The 25,468-nt window shown below is 39.4% G+C and overlaps 1 protein-coding gene across 7 annotated transcripts in view; it reads left to right on the forward strand.

Annotated features, from left to right (window-relative positions):
• The first annotated feature begins 4,751 nt into the window (after positions 1-4,751).
• UNC80 (unc-80 homolog, NALCN channel complex subunit) overlaps positions 4,752-25,468 on the forward strand; it is a 228,877-nt gene continuing 208,160 nt past the window's right edge. For 4 of the 7 annotated variants that reach the window (XM_044937753.2, XM_044937750.2, XM_006073171.4 and 1 more), the window contains exons 1-6: positions 4,753-5,138; positions 6,058-6,106; positions 9,688-9,844; positions 10,870-11,171; positions 20,484-20,607; positions 22,662-22,735. In XM_044937753.2, coding sequence (XP_044793688.1) covers positions 5,047-5,138; positions 6,058-6,106; positions 9,688-9,844; positions 10,870-11,171; positions 20,484-20,607; positions 22,662-22,735 — 798 coding nt within the window. In that variant the 5' untranslated portion in view covers positions 4,753-5,046. Of the gene's footprint in view, positions 5,139-6,057; positions 6,107-9,687; positions 9,845-10,869; positions 11,172-20,483; positions 20,608-22,661; positions 22,736-25,468 lie in introns of all 7 variants that reach the window. The other 3 variants (XM_044937754.2, XM_044937755.2, XM_044937752.2) reach the window with 2 other exon arrangements.

Below are 25,468 nucleotides of genomic sequence, written 5' to 3' on the forward strand. Positions count from 1 at the left end.
TCTGTATCTCATTTTTCTCTTCTTAGTTTTTTGGATCAATTAATTGATATACTTAAAACAAACATGGACATATAACAAGTACTCAATGACATATAACAAGTCTGCTATTAATATTTTTCTGACAGATATCCAGCTTTTTCTATTGACTATCATTCAAAGGACCTAATTGATTACTTCACAGCTTTATATAGGCCATCAAGACTGAGATCTCTCATAGTCTCATTCTTCCTCATTTCCTTCTAAGTTAGCCTCTACCATTCTTCCTTTTAATCTCCTTTCTTAGGAATTACTCTTCCACCAAAGAAGGATGATTCCAGCTGTGCTTTAGAACTTTGTTAACTATTCTTTCTCAAATATATCCAGCATTTTCTTCTAAAATGACCCTTTAATTTTGGCCCATAAGCATTTCCAAATCTCTTATTTTAAAAATTTCCATGGTACAGGCATTTTGAATGACAATTTGACAGTTTCCTACAAAGATAACCAGTCTTAAAATATAGTCCAAGAATTACACTCCAGGGAATTTTACCAAATGAGTTGAAAACTTATATCTTTCAAAAACCTGCACACACAATGTATATGACATCTGTATGCATAATTGCCAAGGATGGGAAGCAGCCCAGGTGCTCCTTCAGTAGATGAATGGATGGGGAATTCCCTGATGGTCTAGTGCTTAGGACTCCACACTTTTACTGCCAAGGCCCAGGTTCGATCCCTGGTTGGGGAATTAAGATCCTACAAGCTGTTCTGTGTGGCCAAAAAAAAAAAAAAAAAAAAAAAGGATAAACAAACAGTGGTACAAATGGAATGTTACTTAGCCACGAAAAGAAATGAACTATCAAGTTACAAAAAGACAAGGAGGAAACTTAAATACTAAATGAAAGAAGCCAATCTGAAAAAACTACACACTATATTATTCCAACTATAAGATATTCTAGGAAAGGTAAAACTACAGAGCCAATGAAAAGATTAGTTGTTGCCAGAGGTTGGGGAGGCATGGGAAAGAATGAGTAGGTAGAGCAGAGAGAATTTTTGAAGCATGAAACTACTCTGTATAGCATAATGATGGATAGATGATATTATTTAGAAAAACCTATACAACTCTACAGCATAAAGAGTGAATTTTAATGTAAACTATCAATTCAGTTAATAATAACCTATCAAATTGGCTTATCAATAAAACAAATGTACCACATCAATGCAAGAGAAACTGTGGGCTGGAAAAGACAGAAGAGATGAGAACCCACTACACCTTCTGTGCAAATTCTTCTTTAAACTAAAACTTCTCTAAGAAATAAAGTCTATCAATAATTTTTTTTTAATTTTAAGAGTGTATATAAATTGTTTCGCTGCAGCACCTAAGATAGTATGTTTTTTAATGAAAAACTTGAAGAAGATGTTTACCAGGGGGCAGGAATCTTGGGGCCTATCTTAGAATTTTGCCTACCCTACCCTATGTTGTCACCTCTCAGAAACATCTTTTGTGACAAAAAACTAAAATCGATGTCCCCTATACTGCCAAATTGGGATCTTTTTTTTTTCTCTTTCTGTGTGTTCACCTGCATTACTTTACCTATTGATACTTCCATAGTTTCAACTACCTTTTCTATCATGTTAATCCATTTATCCTACCCTGTTAACTTTTCTGAGTGCTGTATCCATAGTTCTAGCTGTCTCTTCATGATATCCATTGGAATTTCCAATAGATACTCAAGGAAAAGTCATTAATGCTCCCACACACACTCGTAAAATAAGAACATGATTCTCCTTGCCAACTTTTTCTCTCTTTGAATGAGATCATCATTACTCAGTTGCTCAAAATAGAAAATTTAGAGTTTCATATTTATTGAAGGCTTTGTATAGTTCAGAGACTATCTTAAATTCTTTACAAGTGTTAACATTAATTTCACAACATCTCTATGGAGAAAGTACTATTAATTGAAAACCTTAGTGAAGAACCTTTCCAAGGGCATTATAACTAAACTAGGTAGGGTTAGAGTCAAAATTTTTTTGGCTGAACTCCTAAGCTTTTAACTACTGTGATATTTTTCTTTCCTCATGCCCACTTTGTTATCAAGTCCTATCTATTCTGCCTCTGCAAGTCCACCATCTCCTTATCTCTAGCTCTACTGTCACGTCCTTAGTTCAGGATCTCATAGGATATTTTCCTAATATTCAGACTTAGATGCCCACATGCAATCTTGCCTATTTCAAATAAGCTCTCCATTATAGTCATATCAGTCATTTTTTAATGGATATGAAGTCTTTATGCCCTATTAAAGTCTTCCTATCCTAACCAAATGTTATAGCCTACTGTGCATAACCTTTCTCCATCTGATTCCTGCCTATATTTTATGTCTTGTCCCTTTGTTTATAATTGAATTTGTATCATGTCTCCAATTGTACACTTTTCTTTGCCTGTCTTCCCTTCAATACTGTGAGTTTCTTATGGCCAGGAATCTATATAGATTAGTGCTTGGCGTATGAAACAGACTCAGTAAATATGAATAAACTACTTAGAATCTATTTTTCTTTATTTCAAGATTCATATTAAAAGATGATTTCAAGAGGAGCAAAACTGGAGTTAACCTGTACTCAGAGCTTTAGTCTTGCCCTGGCAGCTTTGAGATCCTAGTCAGACAGGCCATGTGGTAATAAAGTAGAAGCCAGAGACATTTAGCAACATGAGAAATTGAGAAACAATTCAAGAAAATTCAGTGAAGATCCCAACACTGAGACTAACATATTTCCTAGTGATCAAATCTAAATTTGGCCCGCTGAGACATATTACCTCTCTTAGAGTAGAAAACTTTGACAGCATAAGTAACATTGTGAGTGATGGCAGCTACAAGCAAATCAGAAGAAATATTGAAAGTTTAGTCTCAAGGATTGTGTATAAAGAAGAGTTCTGAAAAGACATAACACACATTTGTTATTTCCCCTATGCTGTTCACATAGCAGACAGCTCTAATCAATAACAGCAGTTTTGTCTTAAACTACCTGCTTTAACTTCACAGTCTTTTGCAACAGAAGGGCCTTACCAATTGATCTGAGTTGACACAAGAAATAAAACCTATTTAGCATCTAGCCTATAAGAGAAACCTGGAGGAGAGCATGGCAACCCTTCCAGTATTCTTGCATGGAGAATCCCCATGGACAGAGGAGCCTGGTGGGCTACAGTCCATGGGGTGCAAAGAGTCAGACATGAGTGAGTGACTAAGCACAGCACTATAAAAAAAAAAGTTCTGTGTCAAGAATCATGAAGATTCCTTCTCCTTTGGGATCTACCATTAGCCAGCTAGGAAGTCACTTTATAACTCTAGGCCTCATCACCCTTATCAGTAAAATGTGGAAGTAGAGGTAGATAATCTCTAAGTTTCCTTTGTTTGTCCTAGCTCCAAGTGGCTCAGTGGTAAAGAATCCACCTGCTAATACAGGAGATGCAGGAGACTCAGGTTTGATCCCTGGGTCAGTAAGATTCTGTGGAGGAGGAAATGGCAACCCACTCCAATATTCTTGCCTGGAAAACTCCATGGGACAGAGGAGCCTGGCGGGCTGCGGTCTATGGAGTTGCACAGAGTCAGACACAACTGAACACACACGCACTTGACTTAAGCAATGGAAAGTATTTGTGAATTATTGAAAAAAGCATATTATAATTCTAAGAAATGAAATTACTCATTGATGTTATAAAACATTATTGTTATCTTTTTCCTCCTGACAGAGCTGCTGATACTAATTATAAAATTATTTGTCCAATGGTGGTAAAAAAAAAAAGTTCAATAAATTAAATGAAGACAGTATTTCTCTGACTTTTCTCTGAAAATACCAATAAATACAGTATAGTTCTCTCTATATGAAGTAGACACACATGTGGTTAACAGAAACTATTTCTGTCTGTTGAGATTAGGCTCTGGGGTTTCTGATTCTCCATTTCATGGATCACACCAATATCTTTGTTCAAAATGATGTGCGGCTCTGTTCACTTGCAAATATTTGAATCCACAGCAATGAATTTTTCACTCAAACTGCTTCACTTGACCCCATCCCTACTTGTTTTACTACCAGATAAAACATCTAACAATCCACTTATAAACTGTTGTATAGGGCTTTGACTATGACAACTTAAGTAAAATGGCAGTTATCAATGAGATAGAGTCACCCAAGTTCACTAAGGGACTATAAACAATAAACCACATTTTCTAACAGCATGATTCAAATGTTCTTTCTCTAGTTGTAATAATTGATACCCATAACTTGCTGGTTTGGCAATATTTCTGCTTTGGCAAAACAAGCATGGTTACTTTCTTGTGGTTACCATTTTACAATAAATTCTCCCATCAGAGAACTTTCAAGCTTTCTCTGCCTTGCCAAGCTTGCTTCCTTTCTGGTTTACACTTCTAATAATTTTCATGTGCTCCTTCTGCTAAACCCCAAGGGTGGACTCCTGACCTCCTTGCTAGAGGTGCGAATGATGCCAGGCTTAGTGACTGCTCTGCAGTTTCCCAAAGCTCCTCCTCCCTAGACCTTGACAGTTCTTCAGATGCCAAGGTTGGGAAGCAGGACAGGGGACACTCCTAGGGTGCAGTTCCGAAGGGAGGAAGCCGAAATCTGGGAGCTAAAGAGGCTACGTAGGGGACCTGCGTGCGATGCGGAGTTTGGACCCTTTCGGCCATCCCAAATCTGCTCAACCTGACCCCTGCGCTGGTCTCCCGCCCGTGCGTCTGGCGCGGGCCGCTGTCCACAGTGGGAGGTGCTGAAAGCAAGGAGCGGGCGCGGGGGCGGCGAGGCGGACTGCTCCTCCGAGCGCCCCCCTTCTCGCTCCGCGGCTCCTCCAGCCCTCCCCTCCTCCTGCAGCCATGTTCCACGCTCGAGGAGGGGCGGGGGAAGGGGAGAGGTACGGGGGATCAGGGCGGAGAGAGTCAGCTCTGCCTAGGGGAAGGAGGGGATGAGAGTTGGGGAGAGCAGAGGGAGGAAGAGGCGGGGGCAGCGGCTAGCGAGGAGCCAGCGCTGAGTCCTGCAGTAGGACTCCCAGGAGCCACCATCATGGTGAAGAGGAAGAGCTCCGAGGGCCAGGAGCAAGACAGCGGCCGTGGTATCCCCTTGCCCATCCAAACCTTCCTGTGGCGGCAAACCAGGTGAGGGGCGCAGAGGGCGCACCGCGGGTGCCCAGGGCTGGGGGCGCTCCTGGGGCCGCCTGGGTTGTGGTCGCTGCTGCTGAGGCCGCGCCACAGCTTGCAGCTCCGTCTCTGAGGCTGGAAAGCAAGCTCTCCAAACCCGCTTAAAAACACGCATTCAAAAAAATATTTCAGTGAAGTTTGACGACAAGCAGATTGGCAATATACGTTATTTAGGGGGTGAGAGGGCAGAGAGCCTAGGAGGAGGGGGCGGGGAATTAGGGGAGATAATTACGACTGGTTGTGCTCCTGTGTCCAATTCCCCCTCCGTCTCCTGCTGTAATTCCAGCCCGTTGACCTGTTGTTTTTCCAGCTCCTGTTTGTCGAATATCTGCTATGCCCACTTGTTAACCATTTTTGCTCGGATCCAGCCAGTGTAATCTTCCTGGTTAAAGCCTCTGAGAAGACTCATTTTTTATAAGAATTTGCTTTTTCCAGAAAAAAAAAAAAAACAAAACCTGAAACCTATTCCAATAAACAGGAAACAAGGTTTCCATTATTATTATTGTTAGAGATTTATCAGATAAGAAATTAGATTCTGAAAATCATAATCCACAAGCTGGGTTCATTTTTCAGTTTTGAGTAAGACTGTACACATGAGTAATGCAATACTTCTGACCACTGACAATTTAGAATCCAATTAGATAAAAAGTCTTCAGAATAAGAGTTGATACAGAAAATGTAGAAATTCACACCTTTTTCATATATGTAATTGCACATAAAAAAGCAAATGTCAGCTGTTTAACACCTGCTCATTAACAAGGCATAGGGAGGCATGAAATTTGACTTTTGCACGTCTTATCCATTGAAAAATGTCATAAAGATGCTCTAATAATAATTTTGCCTGTGTTTATAACAATTATCTCTCTTAATTTTTCAGTGCATTTTTGAGGCCTAAACTGGGAAAGCAGTATGAAGCCTCTTGTGTGGTATGTGATATTCATCATTTAATGAGTATTTCCATATATCATGTGGTAATTTGAAAGAATGATGTTAAATGTACTGACTATACATGTTAATTCACTCAATGAACATTACTGAGTACCTACTATGTGCCAGACACAGTTCTAGATGACGAGATGGAGCAATCATCAAAACAAATAAAGGGTTTGTATTCTACTGGGAGGGGGATGGGACCCTCATAAATAAATAAAATAGATAGCCAGCCAAATAGTGCTATATACTATGGAGAAAATTTAAGCAAGAAAGGAAATTATAGAGCACTAGGGTGAAGTTTTCATGTAAGAAACAGTGGATAGACAAGGTTTGCCTCCTTATGTGATTCTTGGACAAAGATTTGAAGGAAGGTGCTGAGGAATAGCTGAGAGAAGAGCAGAGGGAAAATGAGTCTGAAGGCCCTAAGTGGGGAGGAGTAAAGCAGAAGAGAGAGTGGGGAAATAACAGAGAATCAGGAGACAGAGGGCAAGTAAAACAGTCAAATCCTTAATCAACAAAATTGAGAAATGTTATCAAATCAAGACATTATTTTATGTAGTGGAAGCTCATAAAATGCAAGCCTATGAACTACTCAAAGTAATATGCAATATTGAACTTTTATGTCTTCCATTTTTTGTGCAACTCCAAAGTGGATGATATGAAATAATTATAATAATGCTATTAATATTTATGCAAAACAGAGTGCACTTGTCCTGAGATTCTAAAGGAATCTCATGACTTAAAAACCGTCTTTTTACAAACTGAAGACAAGATGAAAAACTGTGAAGCAAAATTAAAGTGGGTTTTTTACAGACTTTATTAAAAATTGGAGCTCACATAAAGGTCATTGCATTGTATATGAAAGTGAAAGTCACTCAGTCATGTCTGACTCTTTGCAACTCCATGTAGTGTAGCCTGCCAGGTTCCTCTGTCCATGGAATCCTACAGGGAAGAATAATGGAATGGGTAGCCTATCCTTGGGAGAAGGCAATGGCACCCCACTCCAGTACTGTTGCCCAGAAAATCCCATGGATGGAGGAGCCTGGTAGGCTGCAGTCCATGGGGTTGCTAAGAGTCAGACATGACTGAGCGATTTCATTTTCACTTTCCACTTTCATGCATTGGAGAAGGAAATGGTAACCCACTCCAGTGTTCTTGCCTGGAGAATCCCATGGACGGAGAAGCCTGGTAGGCTGCAGTCCATGGGGTTGCACAGAGTCGGACACGACTGAAGCGACTTAGCAGCAGCAGCAGCCTATCCTTTCTCCAGGAGCTGAACTGGGGTCTCCTGCATTCCAGGAAGATTCTTTACCATCTGGGCTACCAGGGAAGCCCCACATTGTATATATTATAGCCTAAAAGTAGAAACCTACTCATTTGGGTATTGCCATGATATTTGCAAATGACCAGACAGAGAATAAATGACCTTCTAGTAAGGAGCTCTGAAATGTGTTAGGGCCACAAACTATTACAGAAGCCAACTGGAAAATTAAACACCCCACTTACACACACATATATGCACAAAACACACTCAAATAGGAATTTATTTTGTTGCATTTCCTGATCTTCAAATTGTCACATATATTTTTTATATCTAACTTTTTAATGGAATTTATTCTACTAAGCTCAGGTTAAAGTAATTTGACACTTGAAATCTCTGAGTCTTCCTCAAACCAAGCTTACAGTTATGCTAGCTTAAAATAACCCTGACTTTTCTCTCTTCTTGGCAAAGATATGTCTGACATTTTAATGTAGTCACATAATATCAAGTAACTGAGTCACATTCATAGCTGCAGATAGATGGTGATATAAGTATAGAAAACAATTTCCCTGGTTTAAAATGACAAAAAGTTAGTAACATTTAAGAAGAAAATGACAGTAAGTATCTAAAGCTTCTTGAGGTTATAAGATATATAACTCATCCTCTAAAAGTGCATTCATCCAGACTGTATAAATTCTTTATAATCTTTCAATGTCTAACATATACACCCTTTACTCAATGAATAGTTAGGAACTAAGGGCTGAGAAATTTTAAAGTGTTTGGATCTGCCTTTATCTAGTTTCTTTAAGAAAACCCCAGAGACTACATCTCTGATCGAACTCCTTACCAAACCCTAGCATGCCTTTCATTATGAAAGTGAATTTATTTTTTTTCTTGAGTCAAATGTAAATAGCTTTCTTTGGAGAATCTCTGTATTAAGTCATATTTTTTCTTATATATCCTAATAATTCCAATAATACAGCTTGAGCAGTTGGGACTGGTATTATGATCATGGAGAACACAATTCTCTAGACCATTTGGGACATCAAGTAGCAATCAGGTTCTGTTCATACAAGTCAAGTGTTTATTAAATTTATTCTAATATTTAGTAACTACACTTTCTCCAACACCCTACAGTAATAACTTCCTCCACCTTCAAAAAGAAAAAACCAACTCAATAGGTCAAACTTGTTCTGGGGGGAGGGGTAGGTGCTTCGCTTGCTGAAAGTACTGCATCCTTGGCCAGGACAGAAGTTAATAAACCAACAAAGCCAAAAAATGGCTTATTTTCTTCCTCTCTCCCTCCCTTATTCTCTTCTTCCTTGTCTCTCTTTATTCAATAGGTATATTGAATAGGGGTGTCCCTATGCCAGGTCATTGCTAGGCACATGGAATAATTCAGGGACCCCCAAAATCAGATCTCTTCTAAGAGGTCTATCTTATTTAACATTTGTTGCACATTCATAAAAATTCTGTCCCTCCAGATACTTATACAAAAGACATCTCACCTTGGTCTGCAGCAAGGATAGCTCCTTTAGATGATCCAACAGCATTTTATAAAATACTACTTCTAAATACTTCATATAGTTAAATGTGTTGTACTCATTTTGGGAGCTTATTTTGGTGGAAATAAAAATCATTTAATAATTCAAGCAATATACTTTGGATCAAAAACTTAAAAATGGGTGTGCTCTGTCATGTCCAATTCTTTGCGACCCCATGGAGCCCACAAGTCTCCTCTGTCCATGGGAATTTTTCCAGGCAAGAATATAGAGGTGAGTTTTCATTTTCTTCTCCAGGGGATATTATTGATCCAGGGATCAAACCTCTATCTCTTGACTCCTGCATTGGCAGGCGAGCTCTTTACCACTAGCGCTACTTGGGGCCAGGTGGCGCTAGTGGTAAAAGAGTCTGCTTACCAGTGCAGGAGATGAAAGAGAAGCGGGTTCCATCCCTGGGTTGGGAAGATCCCCTGGAGTAGGAAGTAGCACCCCACTCCTGTATTCTTGCCTGGAGAATCCCACGGACTGAGGAGCCTGGTGGGCTATAGTCCATAGGATCGCAAAGAGTCGGACATGACTGAAGCGACTTAGCATGCAGGCCAACTGGGAAGCCTGTTTGAAAATGGGTAGACAATAGGAAATTATCGTTGACTCATTTCATGTCAACATGTACAATGAAATGCAATGTGAGTGTTCTCTGAAGAATTTCGACTAGTGGTGTGCATCTTTTTAGGATATACAATACCTTGTCTATTTTTCCACCCATCAGAATCTCTAATTTCTTATTTTAATTTTTTTTTGGTGTCTATAGTCCTTTGAACGAGTGTTAGTAGAAAACAAGCTGCATGGCCTCTCTCCAGCCCTCTCTGAAGCCATTCAGAGCATCTCCAGATGGGAACTGGTACAAGCTGCTTTGCCTCATGTCCTCCACTGCACTGCAACCCTGCTGTCAAACAGAAACAAGCTAGGTTGGTGCACCTGCATTTCTTCTTCCTAACACACCACTGTCCTCATTCATGGTAACACTCATAATAACACCCACAATAGCAACCTGTATTACTGCTTTCCCAAGCACTTGACACACAGTCTCAATTAATTCTCACAAAATCTCCCTTAGTTTCATATCACTGTTTTCTCCATTTTGCCAATGAGGGAACCAGCTCTCTTTTTAAAATTTTTTCATTTTACAAGTAAACTGTGAATATGTCTTCCTTTTGAACATTAGAATGTTATAGAGAAACTAAGGACTCTCCCCTATTCAAGATGAGTTCTAACCAGAGTTGTCCTTTAGTCCTCCCAGTGTCTAAAGCAATCACCTTCATGTGTTTGGCATGCTCCCCTCCAGCTCTTTTCCCAACTTTGTAGTGCTATGTGTATGTGTGCATGCCTGCACATATGTGTTATTTTTCTTATATTATTTTGCAGATTGCTTTTCCCACATAGCATTATGTCCTAGCCATCTATCCCAAGCTCTTCTCCATCTGGTTCCTTACCCTTATGTGGATCTTTACTCAAATGTTACCTTTATAAAGGGGCCTTTGCTAATCACACCAGGTCTTCCCAGGTGGCTCAGTGGATAGACTCTACCTGCAATGCAGGAGACTCAGAAGACATGGGTTTGATCCCTAGATTGGGAGTAATGAGCACACATGCATGCAAAATGGAGTAGCTATCTTCAGAACCAATATTCTTAACCATTGTGCTCTTTATTTGGAAATATATATGGGTATCTGGCTGAATAGATGTGATGCATGCAGTTTCTTTCCCTGTGGCAACATATTGTTCTGCAAAGATTGCAGCCAGTTAGAAAGTCCCAAAACAAGAATGGACCCTTCTAACAGTGGCTGTAAGTGGTGCAGAGAAATGCTAGTGTCTTCCAGAAAATCAAGCCACAGAACCTTAACGCAAGGATGTTCTTCCCAGATGCAAGGCTGACATCATTGTCCTGGTCACAGAGTCTGCCTTAACCTGACTGTGTGGTTGTGCTATGCAGGACACCAGGATAAACTGGGTGTTGCTGAGACAAAGCTCCTCCATACCCTGCACTGGATGCTCCTGGAGGCCCCACAGGACTGCAACAGCGAGCGTTTTGGGGGCACAGACCGAGGTTCCAGCTGGGGTGGCAGCAGCAGTGCTTTCGTCCACCAGGTTGAAAACCAGGGTTCTCCAGGGCAACCTTGCCAAAGCGCCGCCCATGATGAGGAAGAAAATAACCGAAGGAAGATTTTCCAGAACTCCATGGCTACTGTGGAGCTCTTTGTGTTTCTGTTTGCTCCTCTAGTACACAGGATCAAGGTAAGCAGAACGCTGATTAGGGTTAAGAGGGACTAGAGGTCAGGTGAGGGTGGGCTTCAGATGATATTTCCATATTTGTGTGCCCATATCTTTGTATGAGCTTATAGGAAGAGAGCTTTGTTTCTGTATTAAGATATTAAACATTATCTCAAAACCATGATTCTCCTACTTAAAAATCCTTGATAGTTCTCCATCTGCCCCATGATAATGCCCAACATATTAAATATGATGTATAAAGTCAACCATGATCTGGAGCTGAAGTCCTCTCCATTAACCACTGCCAATCCCTCCTGCCCACCCCATGATCCAGCTCTGGGAGCCACGTAAACCATTCCCTGAATATGCACTTGCTGTTCGCTCTGCCCTCCATTTGCTCCATGGTTCTTCAAACTTCAGTGTCATCATTTCCATGAAGCTTTTCTGCTGACCTTCCCCATGGAGACCTATTCACTATCTCTTTTGTATTTCCAGAACATAATGCAGGGTCTTGAGCAGAAGCTTTTACTTTTTATGTGCTGCTGACTCTTTGACGGTTTGGTGTACCATGTATGAATTTCTTTTCAAAATATTTTTCAATGCATAAAATAGAAAACGTATTTCATGGAAACCAATTGTATTAAAATACAGTTATATACAGGTACCCCTTGGATCTGAAAGAGACAATATTAAGTCACTGTGCTACCACTTTCTAGCTGTGTGATCTAGGTGATCCTACTTAACCTCTTGGATCCTCCATTGCATAAAATTTTGGATATTCAAACACAGGGTGAATATATGTGAAGACACAGAACATGAAAGTACATGGGAAAAAATCAAGTAGATGGAAAGAAATCAAGAACTATTTGTTACTTCTGAGAATGAATAAATTGCAACATTCCATCTAAGTGCTCTGATAAAAGATAGAAGGAATTAATATGCCCAAATATTCTTTAACAGAATATTAGGATCCTAATGAATGTTTCATTTTTGCAATATATTATATATATGTGATGAAGGAGGAAATGGCAACCCACTCTAGTATTCTTGCCTGGAGAATCCCCATGGAAAGAAGATCCTGGTAGGCTACAGTCCATGGGATCGCAAAGAGTCGGACATGACTAAGCAACTAAGCACATATATATACGAAGGTGGTTGTAAGACCATTAACAGCCATTATGAGGGGGGATGGACTAGAGAGTCTTTTCATCCATTTTATTTTCAGATAAAATTCACTTTTGATTGATTCTGTCCCATTTCTGGTAGGACTAGAACTGAAATTACCTATGGACTCCTAAAGTGCTTCACATCCACTGGCCACGTTGTCTATCAAAATTATCAAAAAAAAAGTTAAATGTGCTTTAATTAAATTTCTGCTTTAAAAACATTACACTTTCTATTTTTAAAAGTCTTTGATAAAGGTTACGCTTAATGGAGACATTAACTGAGAGTGTCCCCCTGGCCAATGAGACCTGCAGGACATGAATTCTGCCTGGCTTCATCTCCCTCAATCTCACTGGCCTCTCTCTTGTTCCCAAACTTGCAGGCTCAGCAAAGGCTCACCTCCAAACCCAAGAAGATTGTTTTTGGTTTCAGATCTTGGTGCTGGTTTTTTCCTTCTATTTGAATCATTTACTCCCACCTTCCACCCCTAGATTTTCACGTGGTCATGTTCTTCTCAGCGGTTTACTCACCATGTCGTTGTTACCAACCCAGAAGTACTTCCCTGGCTACTTTAGTGCCACTAGCATATGGTCTATGTTTTTCATTGTTTCCTTCTTTGCACTTAGTTCCTGATTTATTTTTTATGTTTCTTTACATGTTTTTTACCCATCACCCCCACCAAATCCAAGGTTCTTGAACAAAGGGACACTGCTTATCCAGGTCATAATGGTATCTGATGTGTCTAGAATAGTGTCTGCATATATGAGACAATCAATAAATATTTAATGGTTGTCACTGAATAAACCCAAGTTACTATCAGAAGCTGATCCAGGTGCTAAAAGTAGCAAATATATGTAGGCACATAGTCCCTTAAATGGAAAGGGCAAGAAAGAAAACTCCTTAAAAAAATAGCCCATAACATATCTATTTGTAAAGAAATATTATCTAGATTAAAAAATGTTTAAGTGTCCAGAATGACTGTAATTTTATTTGGAAACATGCAGAGTGTAAGGTTAGGAAACAGTCCTGAGTTAGAATCCAGTGCTTGCTGCTTTGTATTCTATGTAGAAAGGACATTGAACAATTTAACTTCATTAAGCCTCAGTTTTCTCAAGTATAAATTGAACATGAGAATAATTTTATGGAGTATTGTGAAGATTAAACAAATTAAAGTGCTCACCTGATGCACAAAAAGGTGTTAATAAATGGTAGTATTTAGCATTGACATTTTATAGCTATCAGCATTATGAATTATGAGTAGAAGAGGAGCCAGATCTTCTTTCAGGGGAGACTACACAGCTAGTTGAGAAAAGCTGGCTCAAGGTCCCCAGGTTTACCTCTGGCCTTGGATTGTAGTATTTATAAGGAAGTAAAACAATCCCTATAAAACATGGCACTGTGATTAATACATAGTATTGTATTCTACGATTATTGCTGGCTATTATTACTAGCATTATTGTTCTATCATTTTATTACTGCTATGAGAGAAACGTTTTTCTAGATGCCATAGGGAATAAAAATATTAATGAGTCAATAGATTTCCCTATAAGGGTTTTTTTTTTTTTTTTTTTAATCTGAGTGAGGGGGTTTGCTTTTTTCAGCGGGGAATGTACAATCCCTTGATCGGGGTTTCTCAGTTGTGGCACCATTGGCATTTGGGGCCAGATAATTCTTTGTCCTGTGCTTTGTAGGGTATTTAATAACATCTCTGGCTTCTACCTACTAGAAGACAGTAACACCTCCTCCCTCTGGTTTGTTACAAACAGAAATGACTCGAGACATTGCCAGATATCCCTAAGGAGTAGGGAGGGGTGAGAATTGCCCTGGATTGAGATCCACTGACCTAGAATTTTCATTTGCCTGCTAGTTATCAGGCCCTATCTTCCTTCCATATCCGTGCTCTAGCTGTGTCAGCTGCTCCTCATCAGCACCATTAATGGCCCCCTTATTCTTCCATTGCATTTGATCCTCAGAACTCCAGCCCAAGATCAAGACTAAAAGCCACCTTTTCTTTCCAGCCCCAGAGATCTGCATGCTCCTGGGGCAGAAACCAACAGCCATCTAGACTGGTATGTCTACACATTGTGCCATCAAGCTCCATGTGATGCCCCACTTGTCAGTCCGTTTCTTGTCTTCCTCAAGTCCCCACCCCATGTTCACATAGACAGTGTTGTAGGTTGAGGCTCTTATAGGACATGGTGTTGCGGGAGTAATGAAGGGCTGAAATCCAGTCTAGGCACGAGCCTGTGCTTCCACTTCTCACCTTCCCAGCCCCTTCCACTTGCTTCTGCTTTCCTCTAGTATGTAACAGTTCTCACCTATCATTTCTAATTTTTACAAACACTCACAGGAAGGGAGATTTTACCAAAGAGGAAACTGAAGTCCAGAGAGGTAATAATCAAGCTCATTAAGTAGGCAAGGTGGGATTCAAATCCAATTCCATCCGACTTTCTACAGAGCTATACTGTTTCTTGGTTTCTGTGCTAGAACTCTTCTAACCAAGGTCATCAACAGCCTTGGGCTATTGAACCTAATCTTTACTTTGCTGTCTCTAATTCATTAAATCTCAGCTGCATTTGAACTTACCTTCATTTCTTCTTGAAGTTTTCCATTCCTCTGGTGACACCACACTCTGCCAGTTTTCATTGCATCTCTGGCTCTTTCTGCTCTGTCTCCTTTGGGAGCTCATCTTCTTTGCCTGCTCCCCTAACATTGGGGTTCCCAGAGATGCAACCTAGACCCTTTGCACTTCCCACTGTATCTTTTCTTTGGAAGACCTCTTCTCCTGCTTCATTTATTTACCATTTGTGTCCTGATAGGCTGAGGTCTAATTTTATATCTCTAAACTAGTCTTGTCTCCTGGCCTCTAGACCAACTTTTCAACTAGTTTCTCCAAATAAATAATCTATAGACATTTCAGATTTCCCCTGGAATGAGCTCTTGTCCTAATGTTCTGTATTTCAGATGATGGACCCATTCACATAAACTCAAAACCTAGGAGCTTCCTTTGATTACTCCTTCATCCTTACCTACACATTCTGCTAATCACAGAGTTCTACACATTTTGTCTCCTAAATATTTCTAACTTTTTTTTTATCCTTATTTACTCCATAACCCAAACTTTCATCATCTCTTCCTTGGGCCTGTTACTTGGGCCATTGCCTAACTGAATTTACAGTCTCCTGGCTTGTCTCCTAAAATACAACCTTAACACCAAAGTGATCTCTCTAAATGCAGATGACTGTATCACCAATATGCTTAAAGTAATTTGTTAATTTATCGCTATACAGAGGGTGAAACTCTAGATTCTTGGTGTGATAACTGGGGCCTCCATGTTTTGTGTTTTTTTGGCTACCTCTCCTGCCTATGAGCTCCAAATGCTTGAAGTCTCCCTGAGAATATAACGTGGTTTATTCCAAACCTGTTTTCATGCTGGTCATGTTGCCTGGAATGCCCTCATAACCTACATTTCTGTCTAGAAAATTCCTACTCATTCTTTATGATTTCATTCAAGATCTAGGCTCCCCTCTTCTCTATCTGTATAATATTTTAAATGTATTTTTATTGTTATTTTTAGTTTATTTGTTATTCTTATCTCTTTGTGTGTCCATCTCTCCCACTAGATTCCAAATGGTTTGAGAATAGAAATTATCATTGTATCTGGGGTAGTTAACATTAATGTTTGTGCTTTGTAGATATTTAATAAATATTTGTTGAATGAATTAGTTTACTAATTAACAAATACATCTAAATGACTCATTCTTTTGTAGGACAGTGTATAATTCAATGGATTGTTATACTTTTAACTTAAAACTAGCTCAAATATTATATAAGAAAGTTAATATTTGAATATTCTGTCAAATATTATAATTTTAGGCCAAATTTAAATGATGACATGTGTTACAACTAAGGAATCCCCTTTAAATGTGCTGTCAGTATTTTCTTGATTTGATTATATTCACTTATTCCTTCAATAAATATTTATTGGATGCCTACTGAATGCTAGGCACTATTCAAAGTGCTGGAGAAACTGCAGGGAATTAAACAAAATACAAGCCCTCAAGGAGATTTTTATAAAATTCATATGTCTAAAGTAAACAACTTTAAAACAGAATTCAAAATAATAGTTGTTTAAGCAGATGTCTCTAAGCTACTAGAAAACACATTTAGAATTGCTTCATGTCATCACGGAAACAGATTTTCATTGCAAGCTAGAAAAGAAACTGTAATGTGGAAATGTTGATTTTTTGAATGCTTACACCTTCTGGTTTTTCTTAGAACCTTTCCAGGCCATTCACCCCACAGCTATTTGAATGATAAAGAGCACCTTCTCCAACTACAGAGCTTCTGTTCATGTGTGCATATGTCACACTGAGGGAGCCATTGAAGGGAACTCTAGAAGTGGAGTTAGCTCTCAGAGTTTATGCATTCCTCCAGCTTAAAAGGATGTACAAAGGAACATATCTACATAAGAGTTGGCCATAGCTTCTGCAGGTATTTGGGTCTAAAGAATGATCAGATTGAGCTGGTGTTATTTGGAGAGTCTAATATATGTTCAGTTAATCAACAATTATGTATTGATATTCAAGGAAAAATACACAGAAGGAGATCTCAATTTATCTTCAAGAAATATACAGCCTAGCTGGAAGTATATCAAACAAAAAACAAAATAATGACAGTGACTGTCACTGAGTGGTAATTGTCACATTAAGAGAGCAGATGTTAAAAGCCAGGATGTCAGTTTAAGAGAACTCACTTCCTGTTGCCATGTCTATTGGAGTTTTGTGCCAAGATTGCTTAGAAGAAACATGGAAGAGAACCCATCTCTGAAACTAAGAAATTATCAAAACCTGATGAATTGAGCATTCTACATTTCTGGAGATAAATCTGATATACTCTGCACACTGTTAATTCCTTGCTTGCTGGATCTAATACCTCACATGATACCAGGCAATCTTCCCCATGATTATTTCAAAGGAAGAGGGATTCTTTCCCTTTAACTTTAGACCTGTCCATCTAGTTGTTTACTCAATAAGTCTAGTTGAAAGTCTAATAGACCTCTCAAACTTAACATGTCTAAAACTAGACTCCTGATATCCCCAGACTTGTTTCTTCTTCATCTTGCCCATCCTTATCAGTGACAAGGCCCAAGATCTTTGACATCTTTTTCTCCTACACTCCACCTCTAGTCCGGAGAAGGCAATGGCACCCCACTCCAGTACTCTTGCCTGGAAAATCCCATGGACAGAGGAGCCTGGTGGGCTGCAGTCCATGGGGTCGCTAAGAGTCAGACACGACTGAGCGGCTTCACTTTCACATTTCACTTTCATGCATTGGAGAAGGAAATGGCAACCCACTCCAGTGTTCTTGCTTGGAGAATCCCAGGGACAGGGGAGGCTGGTGGGCTGCCGTCTCTGGGGTGGCAAAGAGTCAGACACGACTGAAGTGACGTAGCAGCAGCAGCAGCAGCAGCAGCCACCTCTAGTCAATCAGCATCTGCCCTCTACTAATTTTATCCTCTACTAACCCCCTAGTCTAATGATCTTTCACCTACATGATAATAATAGCTTCCTAAATTCTCTGTCTCCACCCTTGCCCTTTCTCAAACTATTCTCAATAGCCTGGGTGATCCTATCAAAACATATATCAAGTCATGTCATTCTACTACTCAAAACCCCTGCAGTGGCTTCTCACTCAGTAATTGCTGACGTCCTTACTAAACCAGTCAGTCCTAAAGGAAATTAGTCCTGAATATTCACTGGAAGGACTGATGCTGAAACTGAAACTCCAATACTTTGGCCACGTAATGCAAAGAACTGACTCATTGGAAAAGACCCTGATGCTGGGAAAGATTGAAGGCAGGAGAAGGGGATGACAGAAGATGAGATGGTTGGATGGCATCACCAACTCGATGGACATGAGTTTAAGCAAGCTCTGGGAGTTGGTGATGGACAGGGAAACCTGGCGTGCTACAGTGCATGGGGTGATAAAGAGTTGGACACGACTGAGTGACTGAACTGAACTTGCTATGACCCATCAGGCTATATTATTTGAAACTCAATAATGTCCCTGATCTTATTTTTTCTACTCTTCTGTCATTCACTTGACTCCAGGTTCACAGTCTCTTGGCTGTTTCTTGACACATGAGACATACCTAGGACCTTTACACTTGCTGATCCCTTTTTATAAAATGCATTTTCAGGAAATAGCTACATGGCAGCTCCTTCATTTCATTCAGATCCTACTCAAAAATCACCTGCGTAAGAAGGCCTTCCCTGGCCTTTCTAAAACATTGACACCTTGCCTGCCATTTTTCTCCTTCTGCTTTACTTCTCCTTTGCACTGGGGAGCAGAGATTTTTTTGTATGCTTTGTTCTCTGTTGTATTCCAGAACCTCGAATAGGACCAGGTACACAGTAGGTGGTCTGTAAACATTTGTAGAATGACAGTTGAATGAATTTGACCAAATGCTTTATATGCTTTTCCAATATGGCCACTAGATGCTTCTCCTTAATGAGTACCACTGTGGTGCCAGGATCTTGGTCTGTAGCTTAGAGACCCCTCAATACCAGCACAGAGATTTATTCAGGGATTTCAGCTAGTCTTTCCAGTTGAGGCTTCCTTTGATAATGAGCTGCATTGATTCACCATTTGCAGAATCCTTTTCTTCCCAACTTTTTCAATTTTTTGCTAGCTCTCGTTCTTCTAGATCAGTGGTTTTCAACCGTAGCTAACATGAGAGTCACTAGGGGGAACTTAAGCAAATCTCACAGTGATTCTAACTTAATTGGTCTGGTTAGGGGAAGAAGTGAGACCTGAGCCTCCTAGGTTTTAAAAGCTCCCTGGGTGATTATACTATATACAAGCCAGGGTTGCTAATCACCACCCTAAGTGAATTCCTGGGTCTCAGTTGTGCTCATTAATCTGCAATCAGATTCTCTCTCCTTTCATGTCTATGTTGATTTGAGAGGCTGCATTGTTGAAAATGTAACCTCAGAGTGTTATATGTTTGTACTTACACAACTGCATTTTAAACATCTCAGCCACTCAAAGTGGTGTAATGATGAAGCAGAGAATGTGCTTCCTGGCAGAGACTTTCAGTGGTAGGCAAATTAAATGAGTATGGGTTGTAAAGTCAGTACAATTCATCAAATATTTATTGAGCACCTATTGTGCACCCAATGCCTAACACTGAATTTAGTATTGTGACGGTGACAGAGGTTGTGGAGGAGGAGAATGCCGGCTACATCTCGCCCTCAGGGAATTAGACTGTTGAGAAGGCAACAATACAAAATAATATACTAAGAAGGGTCTAACTGTAGGTTACTGATTCCATGAAATGCAAGAACAAGAGATGGACTGGAGAATAGAAAGTCAAAATGGCCAGCATCTGAGGATATTTTGTCTGAGCCACCAGGGAAGCCCATGAGAGAGAAAGAGGACAATTAAATCATTAAGAGGGATAATATCAATATCAATAGCCATAAGTAAAGAGATCTGCCTAGGACCTTGAAATGAAAAGGACTCAATGAGTGCTAGTAGAAAACAATAATTTGTATTTTGTGCTCTGCCCAAAGTTCCATTTTAACTAATTACTAATTTTGCTTAAAGGAGATCACCATGATTTTTGTAGTAATTATGATGATGATGTGTGTGTGCTCAGTTGTGTCCAACTCTCTGCAGCCCCATGGACTATAGCCCACCAGGCTCCTCTGTCCATGGAATTTTCCAAACAAGAATACTGGAGAAGGTTGCCATTTCCTCTTCTAGGGTAACTTCCCGACCTAGAGATCAACCTGAGTTTCTCCTGTGTCTCCTACTTTGGCAGGCGGATTCTTTACCATTGCACCACCCATTATGATGATAATTTAAGCCTATTGATTTACCCTAAAAACACTCATCTGAGTGAGGAAGGAAGATCTTGAAGATCAGCCTACTTTGAAAATAATCTTATGAATGATGTTCTTTTTTAATACAAGCTTAAAAAGTTACTTTCTGTTTGTAGTTATTACAAAATATTGGCAGTATTCCCCATGTTGCACGATACACCCTTGAACCTATCTTATACACAATAGTTTGTGCCACAAACTATTGGGTGAAAGATGTTAATTGTTGCATTGACTGTTCCCTTCAGCCAGTTCTTGGACATAGATCTTCTTTCTCTTCTTCTAGGAATCTGACCTCACATTTCGACTGGCCAGTGGACTTGTCATATGGCAGCCCATGTGGGAACACAGACAGCCTGAAGTCTCCGGCTTCACAGCACTGGTGAAGCCCATCAGGAACATCATTACAGGTTTGTGACTCAAACACCTAGTGTGATGGTCTCAGCATACGTAGGAATGAAGATGATGAGACAGCAAAAGAGACACTGATGTATAGAACAGTCTTATGGACTCTGTGGGAGAGGGAGAGGGTGGGAAGATTTGGGAGAATGGCATTGAAACATGTAAAATATCATGTATGAAACGAGTTGCCAGTCCAGGTTCAATGCATGATACTGGATGCTTGGGGCTGGTGCACTGGGACGACCCAGAGGGATGGTATGGGGAGGGAGGAGGGAGGAGGGTTCAGGATGGGGAACACATGTATACCTGTGGTGGATTCATTTTGGTATTTGGCAAAACTAATACAATTATGTAAAGTTTAAAAATAAAATAAAATTAAAAAAAAAAAAAAGAAACCAAGAGGAAGAAAATTCCTCCAGGGAGTTATCTAGGGGCCCCTGGGTGTAGGGTTCATTTACATGATGAGAAACTCTAAACCAGGAGCACATGCTGTGGTATTACCAAAGTATGACTTTGGGTAAGTCATTTAAACTTCCTGTGCCTCCATTTCCTCATCTGTAACATGGGAGTTACAGGTATAACTCCCATATAAATATAGTGTAACAAGTACTTACAGGATTATGATGAAGAATAAATGAGCTGATATATGTAAAATTGCTTACAAGAATGCCAGGCACATAGGAAATAAATAAGTGGTAGCCATTATTATTATTTCATCTTAATTGTAATTATGATGGATGGAGTAGCTGCTCCTTAACAGTCTTGCTTTAGTGGAGGTTTGTTGTTGTTTGCTGTCAAAGCATTTCACTACTGGGATTGTCTAATGAAACAGTCCTATTGTCGAACTGTAGAAACAGTACAATATGATAGCTTGAAAAGTGCCTGGAAAGTTCATGGTTCACCCCAGATCTTTTATCATGTATATAACCTAACCTCCCCCAAGTGCTTTCATTTCTTTAGAGTTTTAGTTGCTAAGTTGTGTCTGACTCTTTGCGACCGCATGGACTATAGCCTGCCAGGCTCCTCTGTCCATGGAATTCTCCAGGCAAGAATACTGGAGTGGGTAGCTTATCCCTTTTCCAGTGGATCTTTCCAACCCAGGAATTGAACCAAGGTCTCCTGCATTGCAGACGGATTCTTTACCAACTGAGCTATCAGGGAAGCCCCAGATTCCTTTACCTTAACGTTTTCATCTGTAAAATGGGTCTGGTAATATACCATAAGCTATTATAGGGTTATTATAAGTATTAAATGGGTTGATACATGTAAAAACACTTAGAACAGAAGTTGACAGATGTTAGGTACTGTGTGTGCTCAGTCACTCGATCTTGTCCGACTCTTTGCAACCCCATAGACTGCAGCCCAATAGGGTCCTCTGTCCATGGGATTTCCCAGGCAAGAATACTGGAGTGGATTGCCATTTCCTACTCCAGGGGATTTTCTGACCCAGGGATTGAACCCACATCTCCTGCATATCCTGCATTGGCAGGCTGATTCTTTACCACTGAGTTACCTGGGAAGCTCATGTTAGGTACTATGTAGATATTAACTGTTACAATTTTCAGTATGGCTAATTTTTTTAGCACCTTAACCTATCGAGTTGGACTGAATAGGTGAAGAAATCTGTATTGATAACCTAAAAATGCAAAGATTTTTTCATTGGTTGTTTGATTTCTCTTACAATACATACTATTAAATGTCTTCTTTCAAGGTTTTAACCATCTATTAAAATGGGTTTTTGATTCAAAAAAAAGATGAACTTCCCTGATGGCTCAGATGGTAAAGAATCTGCCTGCAGTGCAAGAGACCCAGGTTCGATCCCTGAGTCAGGAAGATCCCCTGGAGGAAGAAATGGCAACCCACTCCAGTATTCTTGCCTGGAGAATTCCATGGACAGAGGAGCCTTGTGGGTTACAGTCCATGGGGTTGAAAAGAGGTGGACACAACTGAACACACATGTACACATTGAAACATACATGTTACCATATGTAGGAAATAAAATACCTTACATAACTTATATAATCTTATAAAATTTGTGATGGGATTTCATCCATATTTGCAGCTAAGAGAAGCTCTCCTATCAATAGTCAAAGTCAGACCTGTGAATCACCAAATCAAGACACAAGACACCGAGAGGTGAGTATATTATAACCATGAGAAGAAAGGTAGATATTCCTTGAACATGGCGAGGTTTGAAGGGTACGATTTGACCAGTGCTTTATCTCAGTAGCTGGCATGTAACACTTAATAATGTTAGTTATCATTATTCATTCCACATTAAATTATCTTGTTCTCAATTACTGAATCTCCTAATATTTGCTAGGCAACCCTAATATAAGTAAAATAATACTACAGCAGGTGTGGAGGAAGAAGTAGAGAGGAGGCTTAAGATGCAGTCCTACCCCTAAGGAAACTAAAGACAAATCCACGTAAAACAAAAGATGTGTACTAAAACAATATAATTTAATGTAAATTCACCATGCACTACTTGATTCAGAAAAGAAAGAAATGAAGGCCAGAGTAGTTCAAAGTCACATAGAAATGTATACCATCATTAATTTAATATGTGTTAGATGATCTGCTTTGTCTTTCAGTTCAACATGTAGAAAATACAATTTATGGTTATCCATCAAAATTGAATCCTCTTTCCAACTTCTGCATTATTGCCAGGATTATTATTATTATGCATTATCATCATCCTTTTTACCCTCAAAACTGAAAATGTTAACATCTTAGTATGTCTCCTACAGAGCAATTGCTAAGTATAGACACTGTGATTTATATGCTGCTGTTGCTGCTAAGTCACTTCAGTCGTGTCCGACTCTGTGTGACCCCATAGACAGCAGCCCACCAGGCTCCCCTGTCCCTGGGATTCTCCAGGCAAGAACACTGGAGTGGGTTGCCATTTCCTTCTCCAGTGCATGAAAGTGAAAAGTGAAAGTGAAGTTGCTCAATCGTGTCCGACCCTTAACGACCCCATGGACTGGAGCCTACCAGGCTCCTCTGTCTATGGATTTTCCAGGCAAGAGTACTGGAGTTGGGTGCCGTTGCCTTCTCTAGTGATTTAAATGCTATATTTCGTCTATTCTCAGATGTAAATTTTTTCACTTTTAACACATTTGAAATATAGTGTATTTTTCATGATCTTTGGCCTCTTACAATCTCTCTGCCTGGTAGAAATCTTGATGTGATTATCATTCTTGTGCAGCAAAATGTGATCATTTCAGCATCTAAGTTTGCCGAATCAGGGTCAGTGGCTTAGGAGAATGTCAGAGGGGATAGTGGAACACTCTTTTAAGAAATAACACTCTTGATGGAGCATTAAGTTATTCTATAGGAAAATATATATATCAACAGCTCTGAGTTGAAATTTATAAATGTTAAAACTGTGGTGGATTCATTTTGATATATGGCAAAACTAATACAATTATGTAAAGTTTAAAAATAAAATAAAATTTAAAAAATAAAATAAAATAAAATAAAACATTTTAGGAATACCTACACCAATTTATTTCACTTATATTTTCCTTTTTACATATACATGGGTTATATTTATACTTCTCAAGAGGCTCAGTGGTAAAGAATCCACCTGCAAAGGCAAGATATACAGGAGATGTAGATTCGATCCTTGGGTTGGGAAGATACCCTGGAGAAGGAAATGGTAACCCACCCCAGTATTCTTGCCTGGAAAATTCAATGGACAGAGGAGCCTGGTGAATTACAGTCTGTAGGGTCACAAAGAGTTACACAAAAACTGAGTGTGCACATGCATGGGGTGGATATATAATCAAAAGATCTGCATAAATAAGGCTAAGTAGACCTTTTTAATAACTATAAAATAAAAAGTCCTCACTACTAAGAACTTAATTAACAGAATTTTTTTAGATCATACATAAAATAATGGTGTCTTATAACTGAAGACATCTTAGATACAGTGAAATATATAAATTCAACATTTCAGTCTTTTTAATCCTCTCCATTTGATTTCTTGCTGAGTTATATTGTTTTCTTTTCATTCTGTTGCTCAGATGTGCCCTGCTAGCTTCTAAATCTGGGTCTTCCTATGTAGATTGCAGCTGGAATGACCTGATTGGATTTTCTACTTCTAGCCTCTCCTGCTTCATATAAATATCGTTCATAATGCCTGATTAATCTTCCTAATGCATCATTTATTTATTAGCTCATCATTCCACAGAGGCTCATTATATACGAGGCACTGTCCTTTTATTGCATGCTTTCCTCCTTAGGTGCCTTTAGTGGGTCCCCTCACCTCAAGACCAAACTCCTCCTCCTGGTTCTCTGTGCCTTCCGCCACCTAGCATCATCCTTCTTAGGTGACCTCAATTATCCCTTTAGTTAGTAAAGTGCTGCTCCCAGGATGCAGGGCTTGCAACATTAGCCTCTGAGGCTTTGCTCAGACAGTTCCCTTATACTGGATTGCTCTCTTTCCTCCCTTTACCTATCTAAATTGTATCTTTAGGGACTGATTTAGACCTTGACTCCCCATGAACTCTTATCTAGTTGCTTTAACCTGCACTGTCCAATATGACAGCCACCAGGTCCATTTGGCTACTGAGCACTTGAAATATGACTATTTTGAATTGATCGAATGGTGTTAAGTGTAAAATGTACACCATATTTTGAAGAAAATGTAAATATCTTAATAATATTTATATTGATGACAAGTTGAAATTAAAATTTTGGATTAAACAGAATATAGAGTTAAAATTTAAATTTTATCTATTTCATTTTATTTTAAAAATAAGATACGTGTCTCCTATTTATGGCTTGCATTGTACTCCTGTTGGACATGATGCTATAATCTTTGTTTATCTGTTTTAAAATTTAGCTGTAAGTTCTTGATTTCAA

This window comes from Bubalus bubalis, chromosome 2, assembly GCF_019923935.1.
Source record: "Bubalus bubalis isolate 160015118507 breed Murrah chromosome 2, NDDB_SH_1, whole genome shotgun sequence".
Lineage (NCBI taxonomy): Eukaryota > Metazoa > Chordata > Mammalia > Artiodactyla > Bovidae > Bubalus > Bubalus bubalis.